The sequence below is a fragment of the Hyperolius riggenbachi genome, chromosome 7, assembly GCF_040937935.1.
Source record: "Hyperolius riggenbachi isolate aHypRig1 chromosome 7, aHypRig1.pri, whole genome shotgun sequence".
NCBI lineage: Eukaryota > Metazoa > Chordata > Amphibia > Anura > Hyperoliidae > Hyperolius > Hyperolius riggenbachi.
The window spans coordinates 112,790,122-112,814,314 of NC_090652.1; the positions used below are offsets into that span (position 1 = coordinate 112,790,122).

Sequence of the window (24,193 nt, forward strand, 5' to 3'; positions counted from 1 at the left end):
AGCCAATTAACTTCTCTGTATGTTTTTGGGGGTGTGGGAGGACACTGGAGTGCCTCATCTGGCTGAGGTGTATTGGGTTCCTCTTTGAGGTTGTATAGTGAGCAATAAAAATCGCCAAATGTGCTGGCAGTATATTTTAGATTTGTAAAGTTGGTTTTGGGAAAACAGGAAACGTAGGTCCCTGCTACAGGCGCCCATATAATTACCAGCTCGGTGCAGTTTGGCGGGGCATTGTAGGTTCATGGGGGGCAAAGTCTAGGGTGCCAGGGCATCTGTGCCTATAGGCTCCTTTGGTGTAAATCCAGGCCTGGCTTGAGGGCTCTTTTAATTTCACCTTGGAATCAGGTGTGGAAAATTAGATTGTTGTTCATTTTACATATTTTTGGAGTTTGGGGTGGGAATGTTCTTTTAGGCCCTCTTTACACTTAAAGAGAATCTGTATTGTTAAAATCGCACAAAAGTAAACATACCAGTGCGTTAGGGGACATCTCCTATTACCCTCTGTCACAATTTCGCCGCTCCTCGCCGCATTAAAAGTGGTTTTAAACAGTTTTAAAAAGTTTGTTTATAAACAAACAAAATGGCCACCAAAACAGGAAGTAGGTAGATGTACAGTATGTCCACACATAGAAAATACATCCATACACAAGCAGGCTGTATACACCCTTCCTTTTGAATCTCAAGAGATCATTTGTGTGTTTCTTTCCCCCTGCACTGAAGTGTCAGGCTGTTTCTTCCTGCAGAGTGCAGACAGCTCTACCAGTCTGTAATTCCTCAGTATGTGAAAGCCCAGCCAGCTCAGAGGAGGATTTATCCAGCTTGTAAAAGATAAGAGAGAAGCTGCCCTACTCTAAATAATACACAGGCAGTGTGCAGAGAGGGGCCTGGAGGGGGGAGATGCATCACAGAACCACAACACTGAAGAACTTGGCAGCCTTCCAGACACAGGCTGACAAGTCTGACAAGAGAGAGATAAGTTGATTTATTACAGAGATGGTGATAGTAGAACGTGCTGCAGTAAGCCAGAACACATTAGAATAGCTTTTGGAAGTTGTAGGATGATAAAAAACAGGATGCAATTTTTGTTACGTTGCATTGAGTTGTATTGCATTGCGTTGTGCTTCATCCCTGTGATGTATAATATGTAAAATGTGATGTATGATATGTAATAACTGTATGTTTTGCTTAATGTATTTTGTTACTGCTTTGTTTGTTTGCTGTGATTGGACCCTGGATTGATTGTGTTACTGGAGTCGGGTGAGGAATATACTATTGTTCTGTTTTGTGTTAGCAGACTGGCCTTGTCCTTATCACTTGATAAGATTTGAGGTCTGTTTGTGAAGAAGCTGATATACTGTCTGGTGGAGAGGGAGAGACAGTCAGTTTGGTATGAGTCAGCTAGGTGAAAGCTGCATGCAACTTGATGGATGTAACTTTGCTGACAAATGCTTCAGAATAAAGCGTTTATCATTAGATTCCATGCCTGCTCACTATTTATGGACAATCCTCATGTCATATCATGACAATCCCATTTGCCAAAATGGGCACAACGCAACTCACTGCAACTCAACGCAATGCATTAAGTATAAATAGGGCCAGGGGCTTAGCAATAGGGGTTGCAGAGGTTGCGACTGCATCTGGGCCCTTGGGCCAGAGGGGCTCCGAAGGGCCCTTCCTCAACTGCAGTATTAGCTCTCTATTGGTCCTGTGCTCATAATAATGACTTCTATAGATACTTTCAATAGTGGTTATCATTAACAAACTGTTCCCCATCCCCTTCTTGCACCTCAGACACTGTGGTTGTCCTTGGCAGTTTTTGGTGTGCCGTATCAATTGTTATGTATAGAGTGCTTGGGGGGCCCCCTGTAAAACTTGCATCAGGGCCCCCAGCTCCTTAGCTACGCCACTGAATAGGGCCATAGAATGGTTTTGTTAGCAGCATATCATCTGACCCTGCTAATATAACCTGATTGTATACACTGAAGGACTGCTAGATATGTTAAAAAGTGGTCTATTCTCAAGCAGGTTTTATGTACATGATAAAAAAGTGTAATGTCCTTTTGTTGCCATGCAGGTTTCTCCTTTAGTCATAGTTCAGCAGAAATTTTCTTTAAAGCGGACCTGAACTCAAAACTTCCTCTCTGCTCTAAAAGATACGCAACAGCATAATAACCTTTAAAGAAAGAAATATCTTTGTTACAGCTGGTGCAAATCCTGCAATAAATCTGCAGTTTTTTCTACGTCCTGCTTTCATGGAAGCAGGCATATTGTTCACATCCTGTGTTTACAAATTAGAGTAGATTTCTGAGCTGACACAGCCAGCTGTGAGCTGACACCAAGCATGGGGGTGACTCAGAGACATCGGCTTCTTGCGCTCAAACATGTCCCTTACAGAAACTTGACTGTGGGCAGACCAGCAGGAACTGGTCAAGGTGAGAGGCGGAGTGGAGGGTGGCTGAGACGGGATAAGAAGAGCAGAGGTAGACATCAATAAAGAACCTGGACTAGGAGAATTATGTGTTGATACGATTGTGCTTTGTGATGGGACAAAGTAAAGGGGGAAGAGGCGCCCAGAGCAGATAAAATACGTTAAAAACAAATAAAATGAAAAAGGTGAGGTGGCTTACCTCAATGAAGACAAATTCACGTATTAATATAATTTTATTGCACTGGCAACGCGTTTCGTAGGTGCATACCCACTTCCTCAGGCCAAATAGCAGTGCCTACAATCATCAGAGTGGAGTCGGGGTTATACATCTCCACCTGCTTCAAGGCGCCTTATTTGTGGCTACAAGCACTATTAGGCACTGCTATAGCGCCCTCTACTGTTTAAACTTCCTGCCGGGACAGGAAGAAGGGAAGCATGCCGGAGACCAGACCAGAGCGGAGAAAAAGAGCGGTTATTTTCCGCACAGCGCGATCGACGGGATCGGACGGAATGGATCGAAATTCAGCGTGTAGCGCGAACGATTGGCAGCAGATTCGATCCCAGTGATCGAATCTGCTGTCGAAACGGCGGCAAATCGGGCCAGTGTATGGCCAGCTTAAGGCTTAATACAGGGCAGAAGTGATTAATAGATTACATTCCAGGAGAAGTGCTGTCTCTCAGGTTTTTTTTTTTTTTAATGAGTGACAGACAAATAGCAAATAGAAAAAAACAGCCCTGGGCCGCACCGTTTTTGCCAATATTCAGTGTGAAACCGACCTCAGTTAATCAGCAACTTATGCCAAACTCTAGATGAACAAGAACATTCAAAAAATCAGTCTATTCTCCTAAATGTCACCACTTTCTAATGATAATAATAGTAAAATTACTTTGTATTTCTGGATATTTCATCATCAGTAATATGGCCCATTGAAGTGTTGTTGATGTTGTTCCTGTCCCAGCTGTGAAAAGATCGAAAGCTGCCATAGCCAAATTGTCATCATTAAAGTACTTTTCGGTTTTGTCTGAGGCCTGAAACAAAGAAATCGGATTGTGTGCTTAGCCACCTATCGTTTATAAACATTTATTTCTAATTCCAAAATACATTACATGATCTCCAGCACGTCTCTGACTTGTTGCTATTGTGCCACCTTTTCAAAGTATATTTATTTCACATACTTGCTCTTCCTGGGCACTTTGTTAGGCTCACCTGTCCACCTAAATATCCATGCAACCACAGGTGAAACTCGAAAAATTAGAATATTGTGCAAAAGTCAATTTATTTTAACTTAAAAAGTGAAACTAATATATTAAATAGGAACCCTTTGCAGGTGTTTTGGATTAATTAGCGGATGAGAGTCTGACACTAGAATATTGAACATTTTCAGAATATTCTAATAGTCTTTTGGTTTTAGGGTTTTCATAAGCTGTAAGCTGTAATCATCAAAATTACAACAAGTAAAGGCTTGAAATATCTCGCTTTTCATGTAATGAGTCTATTTCATATATTCGTTTCACCTTTTAAGTTGAATCACTGAAATTAATAGACTTTTGTTGGGTATTCTAATTTTTCGAGTGTCATCTGTATCTGATCAACCAATTAAGTGGCAAAAGTGAAATGGATAAAATCCTGCAGATTGAGGTCAAGAGCTTCAGTTAAGAATGGAAGAAATGCGATCTCAGTGATTTTTTGACTGTAGTACGTTTCTGCAAAAATGTTCTTGTGTTCAGTTTATGGTGTAGCCAAAGAATAACCGAAGTGGCAGCACCGGGAACACATGCATTTGTTCCAACATGATAAAGTGATGAAAAATGTATCATATAAATAAGCAGAGAAAAAGGTGAACATTTATAGGCAAAGACTATATTACTAGGGCCTTATTTCTCAGAAGTTTGGTCTGTATCTCTAAAAAGTTATTTTAAAGTAGTGTTTCTAAATGATCCAGCACATAGTACATGAGAGATGTACCTACCTGATCCTGTTCTTGCTTCAGAAGATACGCATCTATGTATCCAGAAATATCATTCGCATTAAACTCCTGCCTTTGTTGCTTGATACGCTTTGAAAGAAACTCATTGAGCTCACTAATGTTCTGCATGAGTTCCTTGTGAGCCCCAAAAAGGGACATGATGCGAGGGAAATAGTTATACAGCTGTGGAGACAAATGAATTGTAATTAGGACTTTATACTTAAAGAGAAACCATAACCAAGGATTGAACTTCATCCCAATCGGTAGCTGATAACCCCTTTCCTATAAGAAATGTTTTCCTTTTCTCAAACGGATCTTCATGGGGCTCTGTAATGGCTGATATTGTGATGAAACCCCTCCCACAGTGTGATGTCAGGACCATGGTGCTGACGTCACATTGTGGAAGCCTTGTTGCATTATGGGAAATAACAGCTGTTTCCAACTGCTAAAAAAAGCAACCAGCATCTCCTTCCACTGACATAACCTGCCAGCAGTAAAGATGTTGCCATGTGATAAATGTCAGAATGTAAATAAGGCAGAGGAAAGATTTTACAATTATCAAACCCTGACTAAATCATTTATACATAATTATTACATAGCAAGGAAATGAACAGCACTACTTAAAAACAGGCAAGTGCCTACCTGCAAAAGAGTGCAAGCCCCACTTGTGGGATATAATACACACCGAGCATACACATGACCTGTCTACCACTGGAGGATGTTAGTTTCCTGTAACAGCTTGCATGCAACTTATTAAGTACCCGTCCCTCCCACTGCGAAGAAGTCGATCCTCCATGGGAGGGGCCTAACACTAACTAAATCCTAACCTATGTATATGCATAGCCTGGGTGCGGCTAATCAAATAAAATCAAAAATTGAAAATTGCGCAAAAGGTGCCCAGAAACTACAAACGCACCTTGAACCCGGGGGGGGGGGGGGGGGGGGCTCAGCGCATCTTTGATTGGAGGCCATTCGGAGGCAGCCTGGTGTTGCGCTGATCCACCTTTTGCGCAATATACATTATTATTGTAAAAATTAAGCACTTTTGTTCATTACGTTATTTTCACTGGAGTTCCTCTTTAAGATTTCAAATGACAGTTCATTTTCAGGAAAGCGGTAGTGACTGTGCTCTGCTTCATATAACAGGGGTACATGGATATAACAGGGGTAATGGAAGAGTCTCTTCCATCACCCCTCATCCACCACCAAATGGCGATGCACCGCTGACACTATCTTCTGAGCCCCAATCACATGTAATAACATGTGATCGGAAGTCAGAAGAGGATGGCAGGAGTGCAGTGCCAATGGTAGAGGAGCAGAAAGGAGTCTGGAAGGAGACCTCCAGATACCAGCCCTCTCCCCAGGAGAAATGAGTATAGGGGTACAAAGTACCCCTTATCCATTCCACAAAGGGTTAAATGAAATAAAAATGCAAATAACAAGAAAAGTATTTATAAATCTTAATTAACCATGAATACTTACTGTATTTTACGGACAGTAAGACGCCCTTAGTGTATGTTTAGAGGACAAAAATCAGGGGGAAAAATATATACCAAACCTGGTGCATCCATGGTGAAGGGGCATCTCATGGATTATGCCCCCTTGTACCTCTTGTGTCTCCCTGTGTCCTCCTCTGTCCCCCTTGTGTCCTCCGGTGTCCCCATGTGTCTGCCTCTGTCCTCCTTGTGTCCTCCTCTATGCTCCTTTGTGTCCCACTTGTGTCCTCCTCTATGCTCCTTTGTGTCCCACTGTGTCCTCCGTTTATCCCCCTGCTTCCATCTCTGCATGGGTACAGTACAGGGAGTCCCCGACATTGCGGCGGGTTTGGGGTTCGTATTGGCAGGCGTTCGAAAGTCAGGAACTCCCTGCATTTGGACTATAAGATGCAGTGACTTTTTCCCCCCAATTTGGGTGAGAAAATAAGGAAATCTTATAGTCTGAAAAATGCAGTACCTTTAAAAAAATGTTTCCATACCAATATCCCCAGAAATGTCCCATGCCAATATCCTCTGTGCTGACATACCTTAGAGATCAAATTACAGTTGTGATTACTTGAAGATGAGGAATTAGATAGGCTCTTCTCTTTAAAAACACACAGGGTACATTTCTTTCAGTTTTCCTTGTGTCCTGTGCAATAGTTTAGGTCTACTTTAAGGTTTATGTTTGTCTGATTGAAGGTTTGAAGTGAACATAGAGAAATCTATCCACATTTCGCAATTAGTTTATATAATCATCAATATGTCTTCATATACAAGAACAGGTCTATTCTAATGTTCATACAAATTATAGAAGTAATACTTACAACAGTCTTTGGAGACCCTCCCAGTTTTTCATTATCGCTCATAGTTTTCAGGAGTTTTTTAAATGCTGGATTATTGTACTCAAACCTTTTCCCAAAAATAATAGAGCTGATGACATTACATACTGCATTGCTCATTATGATTTCAGTGTCAAACGGTTTTCCTAAAACATGTTCAATGAAAGAGAAGAGAATCCAGGATTATTATCATTCTTTATGTAAGCAGTCTACTGTAGTACTGCAGTCTAGAGCTAATTTTAGAGGAAGATTAACCCACCAGTATGGTTTGGGATATGGGAGGAAGCTTGAGTGTCCAACCGGAATCCACAGAGACTTGGAGAGAACATACAAGTCTACAGTGCTGTCCATAATTATTCATACCCCTGGCAAATTTTGACTTAAAGTTACTTTTATTCAACCAGCAAGTAATGTTTTGACGGGAAATGACATAGGGGTCTCCCAAAAGATAATAAGACGATGTACAAGAGGCATTATTGTGGGGGAAAAAAATTTCTCAGCTTTTATTTACATTTAAACAAAAAGTGTCCAGTCCAAAATTATTCATACCTAACCCTTTTATTATCATCATTATTATCATTGATTTATAAAGCGCCAACATATTCCGTGGAGCTGTACAAAGTAAGAAACAAACATGGGGTACATAATACAGACAATGGTGTACACTAATATACAAGCTACATAATTAGTGACAAAATACAAAAAATTATACAGCATACAGAATACAAAATACAGAAGTGGTAATGACAGTGATAAAAGTAACATGACGAATATAATGTATAATGATTTCCAAGACACAAATGAGGGAGGAGCCCTGCCCTTGCGAGCTTACAATCTAAAGGGAATGGGGGGAAACAAGAGGAGGGGTAGTATACGAAAAAATATATAAATGCAGTGTGTTTTAGGATACCTAGTAGGAGTGCAATTTGGTCTTAGGACAAAGGGAAGTGGCTTAAGGTAGCACATATGCTTGTCGGAACAAATGAGTTTTTAGAGAGCGTTTAAAAGTAAAGAAGGTTGGCGAGTGACAGATGTGTTGTGGGAGTGGATTCCAGAGAAGGGGTGAAGCGCGTGCAAAATCTTGTAAGCGTGAATGTGAGGATGTGATTCTAGAGGAGGACAACAGAAGATCGTGTGCAGATCTGAGATTGCGATTGGGTTTGTATCTGGAAATTAGTGAGGATATGTACCGAGGAGAGAGATTGTGGAGAGCTTTGTAGGTTAGGGTTAGTAGTTTGAACTGGATCCTCTGGTTAATTGGCAGCCAGTGAAGAAACCTTCACAAACTGTCACAGTCTGTGGGAAAATCCAAAGTTCTATACCATTCCAAATAGTCCAAGCCCTTCTAAACCAACCTAATTACCCTGATTAAATGGGAACAGCTGTTTTAATCAACTCAACATGTGAAAAACAGCAGCTCTCTACACTCTAAGACAAAGGAGCTCAGTGAGGACCTGCGGCTGCGCATTGTGGCTACTCACAAGTCAGGAAAGGGCTACAAGGCCATTTCTAAATTTTTTCAAGTTCCAGTGGCTACAGTGCAAAGTATTGTTAAAAATACAAGCTGTTCCGCACTGTGGAAAATCTCAGGACGTGGTCGGAAGCTAAAAGTGACACCTGTGCTGGCCAGGAGGATTCTGAGAGAGGTGAAAAAGAATCCAAAGATCACCACCAAGGCCATCCTGGTGAATCTGGGCTCTGCTGGTGGCAATGTCTCAAGGCAGACAATCCAATGGACACTGCACACTGCTGGGTTCCATGGATGCAGACCAAGGAGGACGTCACTTCTCCAGATAATACACACGTAAGCTTGCGTGGCCTTAGCAAATGGTCATCTGGACAAAGAATGGAAGCTGTGGTCGGGGTGTCTCAGCACCCTGCAGGAAAAACACAGGAGACAAAAAAATGGGAGCCCAGTAGTGTAATATGTTTAGTACATAAAGTGAAGAAGATGATAAATAGGAATACTACTCACAAAAGAGGGTTGCAACCGACCACAGGAAGCAGGTGGAGACAATGAACCCGACTCCACTCGGGATGGTCCTGACCAGGACCTGGAGGTGGTCACTCTCTTAGGAAAAACAACGGGTACAGGTGTCCACCGGGGTGTAGGCCACCGGCAGTCTGTACCCACCCCGTGGACGGATAACAGTACGGGGGTATACTATGCACAATTGGAGGAAAGAGGCGCCCTGGTTTGATAAAAGCGTCTAAAAACAGCTTAAAAAGATATGAGGTAGCTTACCTCAATGACAAAATCTCTAAGAAATACAAAAGATTTTTTATTTTGCACAGGCAACGCATTTCGCGGCTCTGCGCCTGCTTCCTCAGGCCAGTTCCTTCAACAGTGCCTACAATAATAAAATAAACTCCTCAATATAGCCATATATGCATATATCCAAAACAATAGAATAACAAATCTTTACATATCAATTAGGAAAAGCGTTCCCGGCCACAATAGCGCCCTCTATGCTGCTATATGGTATATAATATATGCTATAGCAGCATAGAGGGCGCTATAGTGGCCGGGAACGCGAAGAATCACTCGCGTTCCCAGCCTGTCGGCTCCTGTCGCCGAAACCGGAAGTGGCTGCCGGCGGGGACAGGAGGATCGGAGGGAGACGGCGTGAGCCCCGGACAGCTGCAGGGGGCTATTGGAAGCCCCAGGTGAGTAAAACTCATTTTTTAGGATGACTTAAGTGTCCCTTTAAGCATGAACGCTCATTTGTTTGTTTGATATGTAAAGATTTGTTATTCTATTGTTTTGGATATATGTATATATGGCTATATTGAGGAGTTTATTTTATTATTATAGGCACTGCTATTGGCCTGAAGAAATGGGCACAGACCCGCAAAATGCGTTGTCTGTGCAAAATAAAAAAATCTTTTGTATATATTACAGAGATTTTGTCATTGAGGTAAGCTACCTCATATCTTTTATCGATTTTAAGCTGTTTTTAGACGCTTTTATCAAACCAGGTTTCCTCTAGTTGTGCATCTGGACAAAGAAGAAGACTTCTGGGGCCATATGCAATTCTCTTTTTCACCTGAGTTTTCTCCCAGGAGATAATTTTTCATCTTTGATTTTAAATATCTTTTCAGTACTTTTCAACTAAAAAAAGTACTAAAACGTTGGTAAAAAGTACTACTAACATTATTTTCACCATATTCTTGCCTTCTGGGGGCTTAAAATGCATTTTATTGACAAGTTTAAAAATATCACCTAGGAGAAAACTCAGGTGAAAAAGTGAATTGCATATGGGCCCTGGTCTTCTGTGTTATGGTCAGATGAAAAAAAAAATTGAATTGTTTGGTCACAATGATGTTTCCTTCATTTTGTGTAAAAAAGGAGAAGCCTTCAACCCAAAGAACACCATCCCCACTGTCAAACGTGGTGGTGGGAACCTAATGCTTTGGGGGTGTTTTTCAGCCAATGGAACAGGGAACCTAATCACAGTAAACAGCACCATGAATAAACAGCAATACATGAGGATTCTCAATGACAACATCAGGCAGTCTGCAGAGAAACTTGGCCTTGAGCACCAGTGGACATTTCAGCATGACAATGACCCAAAACACACAGCAAAAGTGGTGAAGAAATGGTAAGCAGACAAAAACATTAACGTTTTGGAGTAGCCCAACCAGAATCCCGACTTGAATCCAATTGAGAATCTGTGGAGGGAGCTAAAGATCACAGTGATGGAAAAAAGACCCTCCAACCTGAAAGATTTGGAGCTCTTTGTTAAAGATGAATGGGCAAAAATACCTGTGGAGACATGCAAAAAGCTGGTCTGCACTTTTAGGAAGCGTTTGATTGCTTTAATAGGCTTTTCTATTAATTATTGAGAAGGGTAAGAATAATTTTGGACTGGACACTTTTTGCTCAAAGTTAAATAAAAGATGATAATTATTTTTCCACAATAATGCCTTTTGTACATTGTCTTATCTTTTGGCAGCCAGGGGCATCTTGCAGATGTTCTCCCCCCAATTATTTTGTCCTCCTGTCCCCTTGGGTGTACTTCTCCTGCCCCCCTTGCTGTCCTCCTCCTGTCCCCTTTGTATCCTCCTCCTGTCCCCTTTTGTGGCCTCCTCCTGTCCCCCTTTGTGGCCTCCTCCTGTCCCCCTTGTGTTCTGCTCCTGCCCCCCCCTTGTGTCTTCCTCCTGTACCCCCAAAGAGGAAGGGGGCATACATAATACAATAATACAATAACATTTGTAAAGCGCTTTTCTCCCATAGGACTCAAAGCGCATAGCTGTGTCTCAGATTAATACAGGGTTGCAGGCTGGGTTGTGTTACAGAGGAGATAGTCAGATGTTCATGAATGCCAGACTGAAGAGGTAGGTTTTCAGTTTAGACTTAAATACTTCCAGGGATGGAGCTGTCCTGATTGGGTGTGGCAGGGAGTTCCAAAGTGTAGGGGCAGCATGACAAAAGGCTCTGTCTCCAAAGGTTTTGAGGTGGACTCTGGGGGTGACCAAGGTGTTACGACCTTTTGATCTAAGATTGTGGGGGGTGTGATGTAGTTGCAACAAGTCCTTCAGGTATCCAGGGCCCAGATTGTGCAAGGATTTGAATGTCAGTAAGCCAATCTTAAACAGAATTCTCCATTTTATCGGTAGCCAGTGGAGTGAGCTCAGGGTTGGAGTTATGTGGCAATGGCGGGGTTGGCTCGTTAACAGCCTTGCGGCGGCATTCTGTACTAATTGCAGACGGCGTAAGTCTTTCTTATGCAGGCCTGTGTAGAGGACGTTGCAGTAGTCTAACCTTGATGTGACGAAGGCATGAACTAGGGTTGGAAGATCCTCTGAAGGAATTAGGTGTTTAATCCTTGCAATATTCCTTAGGTGGAAGAAGGAATGTTTCACAACAGCTGAGATTTGATTCCTGAAGCTTAATTTCCCATCAATCAGTACTCCCAGGCTGCGCACACAGTCTGAGTTGTTCAGGTCTGAGCTCCCTATCCTTAGCGGTGTTGGTTGAGACTGGGGCTGCTTTGCTGTTGAGCCCTGGCCCTCGATAACAAGAACCTCAGTTTTGTCAGCATTAAGTTTTAGCCAATTATTATTCATCCACTCCTGAAGCTCAGCTAAGCATGCGTTTATTTGTGAAGTAGGGTCTGTGATGTCAGGTTTGAATGACAAATATAGCTGGGTGTCATCAGCATAGCAATGATATGTCAGGCCATGTTTTTGTATGATTTCTCCAAGTGGCAGCATGTATATGGTGAACAGTAAAGGGGATAATATTGCGCCCTGAGGTACACCGTATTTTAGTGGTACAGGGTTGGAGAGGAAGGGCCCTAAGGCTACCCTTTGTGTTCTGCCAGCCAGGAAGGAGTTGAACCACCGGAGAACAATGCCATCTATGCCACAGTACTCTTGTAGCCTGTTGAGCAAGATTTCATGATCGACTGTGTCAAAAGCCGCTGAGAGGTCGAACAAAATCAGGATGGAACATTGACCCTTGTCTCTTGCAATGAGCAGATCATTGCAAATCTGGGTGAGGGCTGTTTCACAGCTGTGATATTTCCTGAAGCCAGATTGAAGAGGGTCAAGGATGTTGTTTCTGGAGAGCCTGGCTTCAAGTTGGAGGTAGACAGCCTTTTCAATAACTTTTCCCAGAAAGGGGAGGTTTGAGACAGGTCTGTAGCTGTTTAGAGCATCTGGGTCTAAGGATGGTTTCTTGCAGGGCCGTGCAGAGGATCCTTAAGTAGGGGGTGCTCAAATTTAAAAAAGGGCCCTCCACCCCCTTTTTCTCTGCAGTGGCATCTTCTTCCAATAAGACTGCCCCCTACCCCGTCACAGTGCTAGCAAGTAGTAAAGTCAACAGTCAGGTGCCTGCCCTCTCCCACAGTGCAAGTGACAGAGGTGCTGCATTGCAATGCAATCACTGTCAGCCCTGTCACCAGTAGCCACACTCCCTTATCTGCCGATTGGCCTGCTTGTTGCTCTCCCTGGCAGCTGTGTGTCTGTTACATAACATCAGGTTTTTATGTGGTGCGGTTGCCATGCAGATGCAAAGCTTCTTGGAAGTTCCTTAATGTTGTTGTCGCCTAGGTCCTGCATCTGTCATAAACAGCCAGCGAATACTGCATGAATTATTATTATTATTATTGACTCTGACATCTTCTGCATGAAGCGCTGCAGATGTCCATAGTTGTGCCCATTGCAGTCTAGGGCCAATTTTTGGGAAGAAGCCAATTACCTTATCTGTATGTTTTTGGGATGCCGGAGGAAACTACATCGCCTGGAGGAAACCCACGTAGACATGGGAGAACATATTAACTCTGTGCAGATAGTTCTAGGGATTTGAATTGGGGACCATGTGCTGCAAGGCGGGAATGCTATGCACTATGTCACTGTGCTGCCCACAGCTATGGAGATGGATGCAGTATGCAAATAAAATACAGCTGGCACTAATTTTTCCCCACATGAGAATTTGGAAGCAGCCAATTGAATTCAATAGGCCGCAATTCCATGTCTGAAATCATGTCCAGGGAAATGCTGCAAATTTCCCCAAGTGGAAATGAGTCCTCATGTTTCCATTCAAAACATGTAACAGATGAAGGCAGCTTTTGTGGAACCATAAAGGTACATAGACACGTCTGATTTTTTTCAAAGGACTTGTCATTTGGACGTCAAATCGTGCATGTGTACAAACGATCGTTCGGCTGATAAGGCTGGTTTTAGCGGATCTGTCAAAATCAGCCTTATCAGCTGGACGATCCTTTGTACACACTCCCGATTTGACCGGTCGTTTGGAAAAATCAGACGTGTGCATGTACCTTAAGGCTCAGCATAGGTTCAAAAGGAAGGGGGAAGAAGATACAATGCTGAGAGGACCTTGATGTGTGTGAACTGAAGGTCTCAGCTTGTCTGACTGATACCTGTGTGACATCAGATTAGGCTCTCCCTCCTCTTCAGTGCTTCTGCCTTTGCACTCTGCTCCTCCAAGCCTCCACTCCCAGCAGCCAGGACTTCCCTGCTCTCTGCAGCTAGTGCACTGACAGCTGTGAAGAAGTGATTGCCTGATCACTGCCCTATCTTCTTTATTCACTAGTGTTGCTGGCACAGGTAAGTTTCCTGCCAAATATTAGCTACAAGTTCTGTGGTGATGGAGAGAGGTTTGGGGAAAAACTGCTGCAGTTTATAAACTGACTTAGTGATGCCACTGCCCACAATAGTTCAGCCACTACCCTCCCCAATATGTCACTATAATTCCCCATGTAGTAAACACACACGTCTGCATTTCCTGACAGAGTAGTAGCTACAGACACTCTTCTCTCTGTGTCACCTCACTGTGGTGTGACTTGTGTCCCTGCAGGACCCTGGTCGTGGCTCAGTCAACCCTGCAGCAGCCAGCCTTCTGTGGAGTGTGCTGTGCATGCACGCACTGTGCAGCTTCTGAACTGGAGACTCGAGATCGGGGGCGGAGTTACAGAAGCCTAGCTGAAATAGGAGGGGGCATGAAGGAGAGGAAGCAGGAATTCAGCTCTGCCAGTTCCCTGCAACTCCTCTGCACTGGCCTGGCAGCTACAAACACTGAGGCTGAGAGCTAAGTGTGCACCGATCCTGACCCTGGTGAAATGAACAAGGGGAGACAGGCTGGTGGAAAACTCCTCCTCCTTACTCCCGGCCAGTCCCTGCCTGAGCAGCTAAAGAAAAAGTCTGGGAGAAGGGCCCACATGATGTCTGTAACAAAAAGGGGGGTGCTTGAGCACCCAGAGCCCTCCCCTGTGCACGTGCCTGGTTTCTTGAGTAGAGGCCTGACGATTGCTTCTTTCAGAGTAGAGGGAAACCACCCTTCTTGTAAGGAGCCGTTGACTATTTTGTGGAATGCCGGTGTAAATAGTTCAGGGCATCTCAACATGAACTTAGTGGGGCCAGGGTCCAGATCGCAGGTAGTCTGGCGAAGGTTTGAGAGGATATCCAAGATGTCTTTTTCAGTGATTACCTTAAAATCAGACCATGGTGGTAGGCTATTTTTGCACCTGTTATATGGCTCTGCATGGGTTTCTGGGGCTGTGAATTGAATGGCAGATCGTATGGAGGAGACTTTGTCTGAGAAGAAGTGGGCACATTTCTCGCACAGTTCCTGTGAAGGTCTGATGCTGGATTTCCTGCAAGATGGATTGCAGAGACTGTCAACCGTGCGGAAGAGTTGGGCAGGTCTGTTGGCTGCATTTGCAATTTCGTGAGACAGGAATAAGGACTTCTTTTTGTTAATCATCGTTTGATATTTTTCCAGGTGAGCAATTAGGGAAAGTTTGTCATCAGGAGACTGATGCTTGCGCCACCTTCGTTCCAGTCTGCGTCCCTGTTTCTTTAGTTCCTTTATAGAGTTGTCAAACCAGCGAGCGTGATGTAATGGTGCGGAACTTTTAATCTTTAAGGGAGCTATGGCGTCAAAAGCGGCTGAGACATCGTGGTTATATTTAAGGACCATGTGTTCAAGGCCTAAGTTGTGATCTGTCAGTCCACCTAGATTGAGGCTGTTCTGAAGGTGTTGGGGTGTCAAACCTTTCAAGGAACGATATTTTATTAGTTCTTTCACTTGGTGTTTTGTAGCCGGTGCTGTAAAGGAGAAGTGGACAGTGTGGTGGTCTGACCAAACTACTGGATAGGGGGGGTCCAACTCTCCCCCTCCCTCAACTGGCCCCACACCCTTCAGCACTCCCGGCTCCCCCTTGGGCAGAGAACTTACTTACCTCCGCGTTCTGAACGGTGACTGAGCTCTATGTGTCTCCGCCTTCTTGTCTCTAACGCCGCTGACAGAAAGTGGAGTTATTGGTGTTAGAGACAAGAGGGTGGAGACACACAGAGCTCAGTCGCCGCTTGGAACACGGAAGTAAGTACGCATCCTGCCTCTGCTAACAGCTTTCTGGAGGGTGGACCCGGAGTGCCCAGGTGAGGAAGAGGGGGGGGGGGGGAGTTGGGCCTCCCTCTCTGCCACTGTGTGCCCACTGCCCTCTCTTCCTGCGCTACCCCCCCTCCTGCCCCTCATAACGGCCCTGGGTGGGCCGCCTACCAGGCTTCACCCCCCCACGACCCCCCTTGCACCCGAATCCCTTGCAGGCCCTATTGTTACACCCCTGTATCAATGTATAGTATATTTAAAACCACAATGGTTACTTCTTGTAGTCCTCATGTTGCTGGGAGCAAGATTTGTGATCACCATGTCTGGTGTCAGTTAGGGCTGGTTTACATCGATTGAGTTGCATCAGGGTATACATCGCTGCTCAGATTTTATGCCTTTTTCAGTGCAATAGTAACTCACTGTAAGCTAAAAGTGCATGCAGCAGTGCATTGTGAGCTGCAATAAATGTGTTGCCGTTACATTGAGAGGCACAAAATCTGGGGAGCAATGGATACAGTGATGCAATGCATTCAGTCTGATTCTTGAGAATTTATAAAATAAAAAAGGTAAACTGTTCCCCATCTTCAGTGCTTCTGATTGAAGCCAATCCTGATGTAATTTTCTCCCTTACGTTTTTTCTCTGCATCAATGTCTGTGTACTGCCTGCCCTTCTCCCAGAGTTTACACTTATACTGAGATCCCTGCACAAGCATGCCCATTAGTATGTGACTGTGTTTGGAGTTTACGGAAATTTCTGAGCAATACAGATCATGTTTCAGCAGCAGCTGCTGAGAGTGAGTAGTTTTATCAGCCACCCCACAATAGTTAAAGTGGATCCGAGATAAACTTTTACTCATTGCATAATTGTGTTCCTTACATATAGTTTATAGGGTATTCCTCAAGCCAAATACTTTTTTTTGTTTTGTTTTAATACGCCAATTCCCTATAAATTAAACAAGCCTCACCCACAGCTCAAAGTGCCTTGGCACTGTAGCAATGGCTTATGGGAGCTCAGTCTGGGCAGGAGGAGGAGGTTACTAGCTAGAGATTTCAAAGGCAGAGGGGAGGAGGGAGCAGGAGAGGGGAGTGAGTTGAGGGCTGGAGATGCAGTTGCAGCTTGCCTGTTTGTAATGTGACAAACAAAACATGGCCGCTGTCATTGTATCACAGGAATAAATAAACATGAAGATGTTGAAGCTGTTTGCAGCTAGATTTGCTGTGTAAACTATCTAAACTTTAGATAAGATATATAGACAAGTTACTTGTCATAATTAGTTTTTCATCTCGGATCCACTTTAAGTGTCAGCTGTCAACCTCTTCCTGTCACCAGTAATGGCAAGATTAAGAGCCAGGGGAGCTATTTACAGTATATAACTTATACTATGTATATCCTTATAAATAAGGGGATTGTATGGCATGGTCCTATAGATGTAAGTTTAGTAAACACATTACAGTGGTTTTCAAAATTTACATTTTTGTAGTTTAATACGACTTTTAATCAGAAACATCTGATCTGCATGTTTGTTCATGGTCTATGTCTCTCTCTCTCTCTCTCTCTCTCTCTCTCTCTCTCTCTCTCTCTCTCTCTCTCTCTCTCTATATATATATATATATATATATATATATATATGTATATGTGTTAGAGGCATAGGATCCAGGCAACTGGTATTGTTTAAGGCTAGAGTAAAAAAATATGGCAGCCTCCATATCTGTCTCAGTTAAGGTGTCCTTCGAAGTAAAATTATTTTTTTTAAACACATGATTTTGTATAGGATATCTTACCATTCTGAGATTTGAAATGTTCTATAAGGTAAATTAATTCATCTTGGATTCTGGCTTCCACTGTTTTCTTCCCCATTCCAAAATCTCGGAGGGTTGACAGTGTGAACCTTCTCATGGTTTTCCAAGATTCCCCATTATTAAATACTATTCCTGAAATACAAACAGGGTTATGTAGTAAAGCAGGTTAATGTTTAACACCAAGACTTCCAAAAAATGTGTGTATAATGCTTCAGGATAAATTCACATAAGCGTTTTCTATAACATGTCAAAAGTTTAAACAATGCTTTCAGGCATCTTGTGTTTAAAGTGTACCTGAGATCAACGATTCTTCTGTATTTATACTTACTTGGGGCCTCCTCCTGCCCCATGAGGTCCATGGAGTCCCTCACTGTCCTCTCTGGCAGCTCTGTTCTGCTGCTATCCAGCCGGGTAATCCGGCCAGTCAGGGCCAATCATGCCCCTCAGCACATACGCGGCTCAGCTGTGCACGCCCCCATCCCGCTCCCACTCCTGGGAGCTTTCTGTGCCTGCACAGAAGGTGCGCGGTAGAGGCGCGTATGCGCTGAAGAGCTTGGCTGGCATGATTACCAGGCCAGATAGCAGCAGAATGGATGGACAAAGGAGGAGGATTCGGGACTCCATGGGCCTCTCGTTGCAGGAGGAAACCCCAAGTATAACTATAAATACAGGATAATCATTGATGTAAGGTTCACTTGAAATTTAACATTTATACATATTTAATATATGTAGATAAACAACTTCTATCAGAAGAATTATTATGTTCAGGAAATATGGGGTTTACTTGCTAGTTTGCATAAATAGATGAGTTATAGCAAAAAAATCAAACCAGCAGACTACAATGACTATGCAATGACAGGGAATGACAAAAATGATGCCTCTGGCTTCCAGTAAGATCCAGAGACAAAATACTATGCATTATAACATATACACAATACATCCCAACGAGCAGACACTAGGGCCCATATGCAATTCACTTTTCCTCCTTAGTTTTCTCCAAGTTGATATTTTTAAACTTGCCAATAAAATGCCTTTTAAGCCACCAGAAAGGAAGAAAATACTCAAAACAATTTTGCTAGTACTTTTCAACTACTTTTTTTGTACTTTTTTAGTTGAAAAGTGCTGGAAACTTATTTTAAATGGAAAATGAAAAATTATCTCCTAGGAGAAAACTCAGGTGAAAAAGTGAATTGCATATGGGCCTAGGAGTTCAACAGTGATGGAGGGAGAAACTAAACATACAGTACAAGCAGGTTCAATACATAAAGTATAATACAGTAAAACTCTATGTACTAACAAGCAATCACTAGAAAGTCAGCCATGGAGGTTAAACCCCTCTTTTTTGGGTCAATTTGTCCCAAGAAAGAGCTGTTCTATGACCACACATTGGGCTTGATTCACAAATTGTAGTTACGCCACTGCTTGTTAGGGTGTGCTGTTTAGCACGTTGCAGCACAATGATGGAGGTAGGAGTGAAAGTCAAACTGTACAAAGATAAGGTGCTTGATCCACAAAAGCGTGATAATCCTAATCACGCCCGCGCTATGCTTTGCGTGCGGTTTACCGTGCGCAAAGGTTTACTCGCGCTATGACAGAGGTTGTTGTGCCTTAACGTTTGCGTGTGCGCGCAAACGTGCACTTAAGCGCGATCGCGAACGTTAACGCGCGACAACATTTGTCATAGTGTGCGTAAACCTTTGTAGCGGTAAACCGCACACAAAGCATAGCGAAGGCATGATAAGGATTAACACGCTTTTGTGAATCAAGCCCCTTATCTTTGTACAGTTTGACTTTCACTCGTACCCCCATCGTTGCGCTGCAACGTGCTAAACAGCACTTTACAAGCAGTGGCGGAACTGTAATTTATGGGTCATTTTCTGAAAATGTGGTAAAAATTGTGAAAAGTGCGGTATTTCAGCTGTAAGCAAGTGGTAAATAATAATAGCAATTAATTGTCTTTTTTGGGGGGGGGGGGGGGGGGGGGTGGATTTGATTATGTAGCAACCAATGGAAAGTATATGTATTCAGTATAGCAGGTGTGCCTTTATTGTTTAAATTATACATTGGGCGATGTTAAATTAGTGCAATTTGAGTTGTATGTGTTGTTACATGGTGGTCTTGTTCAAGCAAAAGGCACACAAACTGACTTTGCCGCCAGGTACAGGCAGGTCTTAAACTGATCAGTAAATTATTTGCTAAAATGCCCCTTATTTTCCATGAGAATTAAAATTTTCGGTAAAATAACACAAAATATGGACATTTTATGACCTAATTTACTGCATTATGTAATTTATGACTAAAATGATTCAGAATTGCAAACTGCCTTTACCGAATGCAGCAAACTACTATGTATGCGGTAAAATGGATTTTATCACTACCAGAATTGAGGCCAATGCGTGCATAATGTGGATTGTGTAATTTGTACAGCTCCCATTAAGTTGTTTGAATAAACACCAGTAAAGTTTATGAGTGCTGGATGGGCACATAAACTTTACTGGTGATTCTTGAATCATGGCCCACATGCCTTATACGTACAGAGACATCATTTGAAGTTTACCTTTTCCGTTACCAAATAATCTGATAAGTGGTGTATCTGGTCTTTCTACAAAATCGTCTGCTTGGTTGACAAGAGCATCCTTCACTGCATTGTAGCCGGCAAGCACCACCACTTTGTGGAATCCCAAGTGGACAGTAAAGACTTCTCCATATCTCTCAGAAAGCTGTAAGAGTTAGTTTGGTTGAAAAAAAGACATCCGTCCATCAAGTTCAACCTGAGTATTTTCATTAGATAGTCATAGGCTTTGCATCCTAAGCTTAAATTGACAGAACCTGTTTAAAGGCTCATACACACGTCCGACTAAGATGGGCGAAGACAACCGCCTGTGCCGATAGTCAGGCGTGCGTACAGCACCCCCCCACCCCCAACCTGTATGCGATCTGTCTGGCAGATCAACTCACCCCCGCCAATTGCATTGTCTGTGCCGCTCCCCGCCTACCACGTGATGTCACGCATGTGCCACTCTGTCATCCCTCCCCCGCATAGCAACAAAAAACACCATCAGCTACATAGCCGACATGTGACCGATGGGAGACGTAATGTCAAAAGGAGTGTACACACCTTTAATGAGGGGGTCGCAAGGTTAAATACTCACCTGTCCTGACGTCTTCACGTCACAGGTGTCGATTTGCCCCCTCCTCAGCTGCGCAGTCGCGGCCATGTCTCCGAAGACTGCCAAAGCTCTTCAGAAGCATCGGCCTGCGTCGCTGCAGCTCACTTCTAACTCAGCAGCCACCAATTAGGCAGCGGCTTTCAAGCTGGGGGCTGGCCACAGTGATGCAGATGGGCATGGCCATAGCCTGGGCCCAACTCGGAGTGGAAGTCACCCGCATGGAGGGAAGATGTCAGGACAGGTGAGTATTTAACCTTGTAATCCCCCCATCCATCATTATTAAGACAGAGCCTGCCATGACAGGATCTGTCAATTATAGCTTAGGTACTCTTTAATTCATGCCTCAAGCATCATAAGTAATCTGTCAGAAAACAGAGCATTTCAGCAAACACATACTGTGTATTTTAGTAGTTTTTTTCAGGTGTCTGATTCCTACTAAAGCACACATTTAAAATACCATCTAGGCAGGGATGGCTCTACCAGTCAGGAAAAGGGGGCAATTTCCCTTGGGCCCCCGAAATGCTGCTGGGTCCCCCATTCTGCCTGACCCTCCAGGTCCCCCCCTGACTACTCCCCAGGTTCCCTGCATGATTTGAGTAAGGATTACATATCCCTTGTCCTGGAGCGCTGCTCCATCCATGCTTCCCATCTTCATCCCTGCTGCCTGCATCTTCGTAAAGGTGGCCACACACCATACAATTTTTAAAATGTCTTTTCAGTTCAAGAATTGCAATAAATGTTTCCAACTGAATGTAACATTTAAAAAATCTGACCAATGTACCACACACATATGTTCAACTTTTACCCAATTATAATTGAAAACTGAAAACTGAGAAAATAGCTATATATATATATATATATACAGTGGCTTGCAAAAGTATTCGGCTCCCTTGAAGTTTTCCACATTTCGTCACATTACTGCCACAAACATTGGAATTCCACATGAAAGACCAATACAAAGTGGTGTACATGTGAGAAGTGGAACGAAAATCATACATTATTCCAAACATGTTTTACAAATCAATAACTGCAAAGTGGGGTGTGCGTAATTATTCAGCCCCCTGAGTCAATACTTTGTAGAACCACCTTTTGCTGCAATTACAGCTGCCAGTCTTTTAGGGTATGTCTCTACCAGCTTTGCACATCTAGAGACTGAAATCCTTGCCCATTCTTCTTTTCAAAACAGCTACAGCTCAGTCAGATTAGATGGACAGCGTTTGTGAACAGCAGTTTTCAGATCTTGCCACAGATTCTCGATTGGATTTAGATCTGGACTTTGACTGGGCCATTCTAACACATGGATATGTTTTGTTTTAAACCATTCCATTGTTGCCCTGGCTTTATGTTTAGGGTCGTTGTCCTGCTGGAAGGTGAACCTCCGCCCCAGTCTTAAGTCTTTTGCAGACTCCAAGAAGTTTTCTTAAAAGATTGCCCTGTATTTGGCTCAATCCGTCTTCCTATCAACTTTGACCAGCTTCCCTGTCCCTGCTGAAGAGAAGCAACCCCAGAGCATGATGCTGCCACCACCATATTTGACAGTCGGGGATGGTGTGTTCTGAGTGATGTGCAGTGTTATTTTTCTGCCACACATAGCGTTTTGCATTTTGGCCAAAAAGTTCCATTTTGGTCTCATCCGACCAGAGCACCTTCTTCCACATGTTTTCTGTGTCCCCCACATGGCTTGTAGCAAACTGCAAACGGGACTGTAATGAATAGCGGAGATGCCGCCGCGCGGTCTGGCGGCGGGGCGGCTGTCTCCGCGTTCAGACCGGCGGTTTCCGCACAGCAGCATGTGTCTGGTTTGCCTGAGCCTTCTAGTGCACACAGATGGAGAGCTACGCACGCGCTAGAAGACAGGACCTTTATGCCAGCAGGAGAGGTATCAGCTGATCACGATGATCAGCTGATCCCAGCGGAACTCCTGATTGGCTGAGTGGCTGGGGGCGGCGCTGAGGAGCGCTGTAGTATGTATAGATCTTGCTTGTCAGTTGCTGGTTGTCTGCCGTTGCGAATACTTACGTGTGAGCACTCAGACCTCAGTCAGATCCTACAGTGTGTTAGAACCAGGAGGACCTGGGAATTCACACTTAGCCAGATTACGCTCTTGTTATTTACTGTGTTATACTTTAGACCAGTTCCAGGGTGTTGAGACCAAGGACCTCACACCCAATCTTAGGATTACTGTGTCATTGCTGTGTTATACTCTAGACCAGTTCCACGGTGTTGAGCCCAAGGACCTCACACCCAAGTTTAGGATTACTGTGTCACTGCTGTGTTATACTTTAGACCAGTTCCAGAGTGTTGAGACCAAGGACCTCACACCCAAGCTTAGGATTACTGTGTCATTCCTGTGTTATACTTTAGACCAGTTCCAGGGTGTTGAGACCAAGGACCTCACACCCAAGCATAGGATACTGTGTTATTCTTCAGACTAGTTCCCGGGTGTCGAGACCAAGGACCTCACACCTCAGACTAGGATTGTGCTTGATATCTGTTATGACCTTTTGCTCTGTCGACCTCTCTGACCTCGCTTTCTGATTCGGTACCTCTGCCTATCTGCCTACCAGTTGCCAACCTTGCCTGTACCCGGTTACCGAATCAGCCTTCTGTCTTTGTACCTTATCTGCTCGTGTGTTGCCGACCTGGCTTACCCGACCCTTCTGGGTGTCACTCCTCCCTCGAGTGTTCAGTCTGTCTGTACTACCCGTGACACTATTCCACCAAGTGTCAGTTAGCTGCAAGGACCTCCTGTTCTTCAGAGAGTCCTTCCTGCAGTGCAGCCAGTGGCCTCTATTCCATAGGAGTCACCTGGCTGCAGTACAGTCTGATTCCCAGTTTTACCAGGGAATCACTGGCTGCCAGATTATCTCTATCCCCTTCTCTTAAGGAGATAGTCCCTGCACAGCCGAGGGCCACCTGCTCCTCAGGTGGTCTCTGGCCGAAGTTATCTGTGTCTCCCATCCCACGGGAGATAGCCTACAGTTGCACCAAACACGTACACTTTATTAGGTGTCCAGAGGTTAGTCATACTTGTATTATTGGTGATTCTGCAGATCATCCATGATCAGGTATACATCTGTATTGTTGATGATTCTGCAGATCATCAACAATCAGATTCTCTCTGTGTGCTGACACCAATCGTTACAGAACGGCAGACCAGAAAAACAAAATGGACGCACTGCGTAGTCATGTTGAAGTCCTGACCACCGCGGTGAACAATCTTTCCGGGGTGATTATGAACCAACAGACTCAGATCAATCAGCTATTTGGGGCTATTCAGGAACTTTAATTGACTATAAATACAGTGTGATCTCCTCCAGTCAAATTTTCAGGTATGGACTTTCGGAATTTCAGAAATCGGGTACTGTCTTATTTTGAGTTGAGGCCTACTTCATCAGGAACTGAGTCTCAGAGGGTAACGTTCATAAAGACCCTGTTGTCAGGTGATTCCCAAACAACTGGGCATACAACCTGCATGCAGAGCATGAGGCGTTATCATCAGTTCAGGAATTTTTTAAGGCCATGGCTATTATATATGATGATCCGGATATTGCTTCCACTGCTGAAAAGAAGCTCAAGATGCTCAGGCAGGGTCGTAAATCGGTTGAGGACTACGCCGCTGAGTTTAGGAAGTGGGCTGTGTCAGCTAGATGG

The 24,193-nt window shown here is 43.8% G+C and overlaps 2 protein-coding genes across 6 annotated transcripts in view; one reads left to right on the top strand and one right to left on the bottom strand.

Moving 5' to 3' along the window:
* Positions 1–24,193, top strand: part of LOC137524540 (uncharacterized) — a 226,400-nt gene that overhangs the window by 86,280 nt on the left and 115,927 nt on the right. The window lies entirely within an intron of this gene.
* The window catches only part of LOC137524537 (cytochrome P450 2K1-like), a 61,820-nt gene that overhangs the window by 31,567 nt on the left and 6,060 nt on the right, over positions 1–24,193 (bottom strand). The window contains exons 2-6 of the mRNA XM_068244524.1: positions 19,927–20,089; positions 17,352–17,501; positions 6,698–6,858; positions 4,399–4,578; positions 3,316–3,457 (exon numbers count right to left, since the gene is read on the bottom strand). Coding sequence (XP_068100625.1) covers positions 3,316–3,457; positions 4,399–4,578; positions 6,698–6,858; positions 17,352–17,501; positions 19,927–20,089 — 796 coding nt within the window. The remainder of the gene's footprint in view (positions 1–3,315; positions 3,458–4,398; positions 4,579–6,697; positions 6,859–17,351; positions 17,502–19,926; positions 20,090–24,193) is intronic.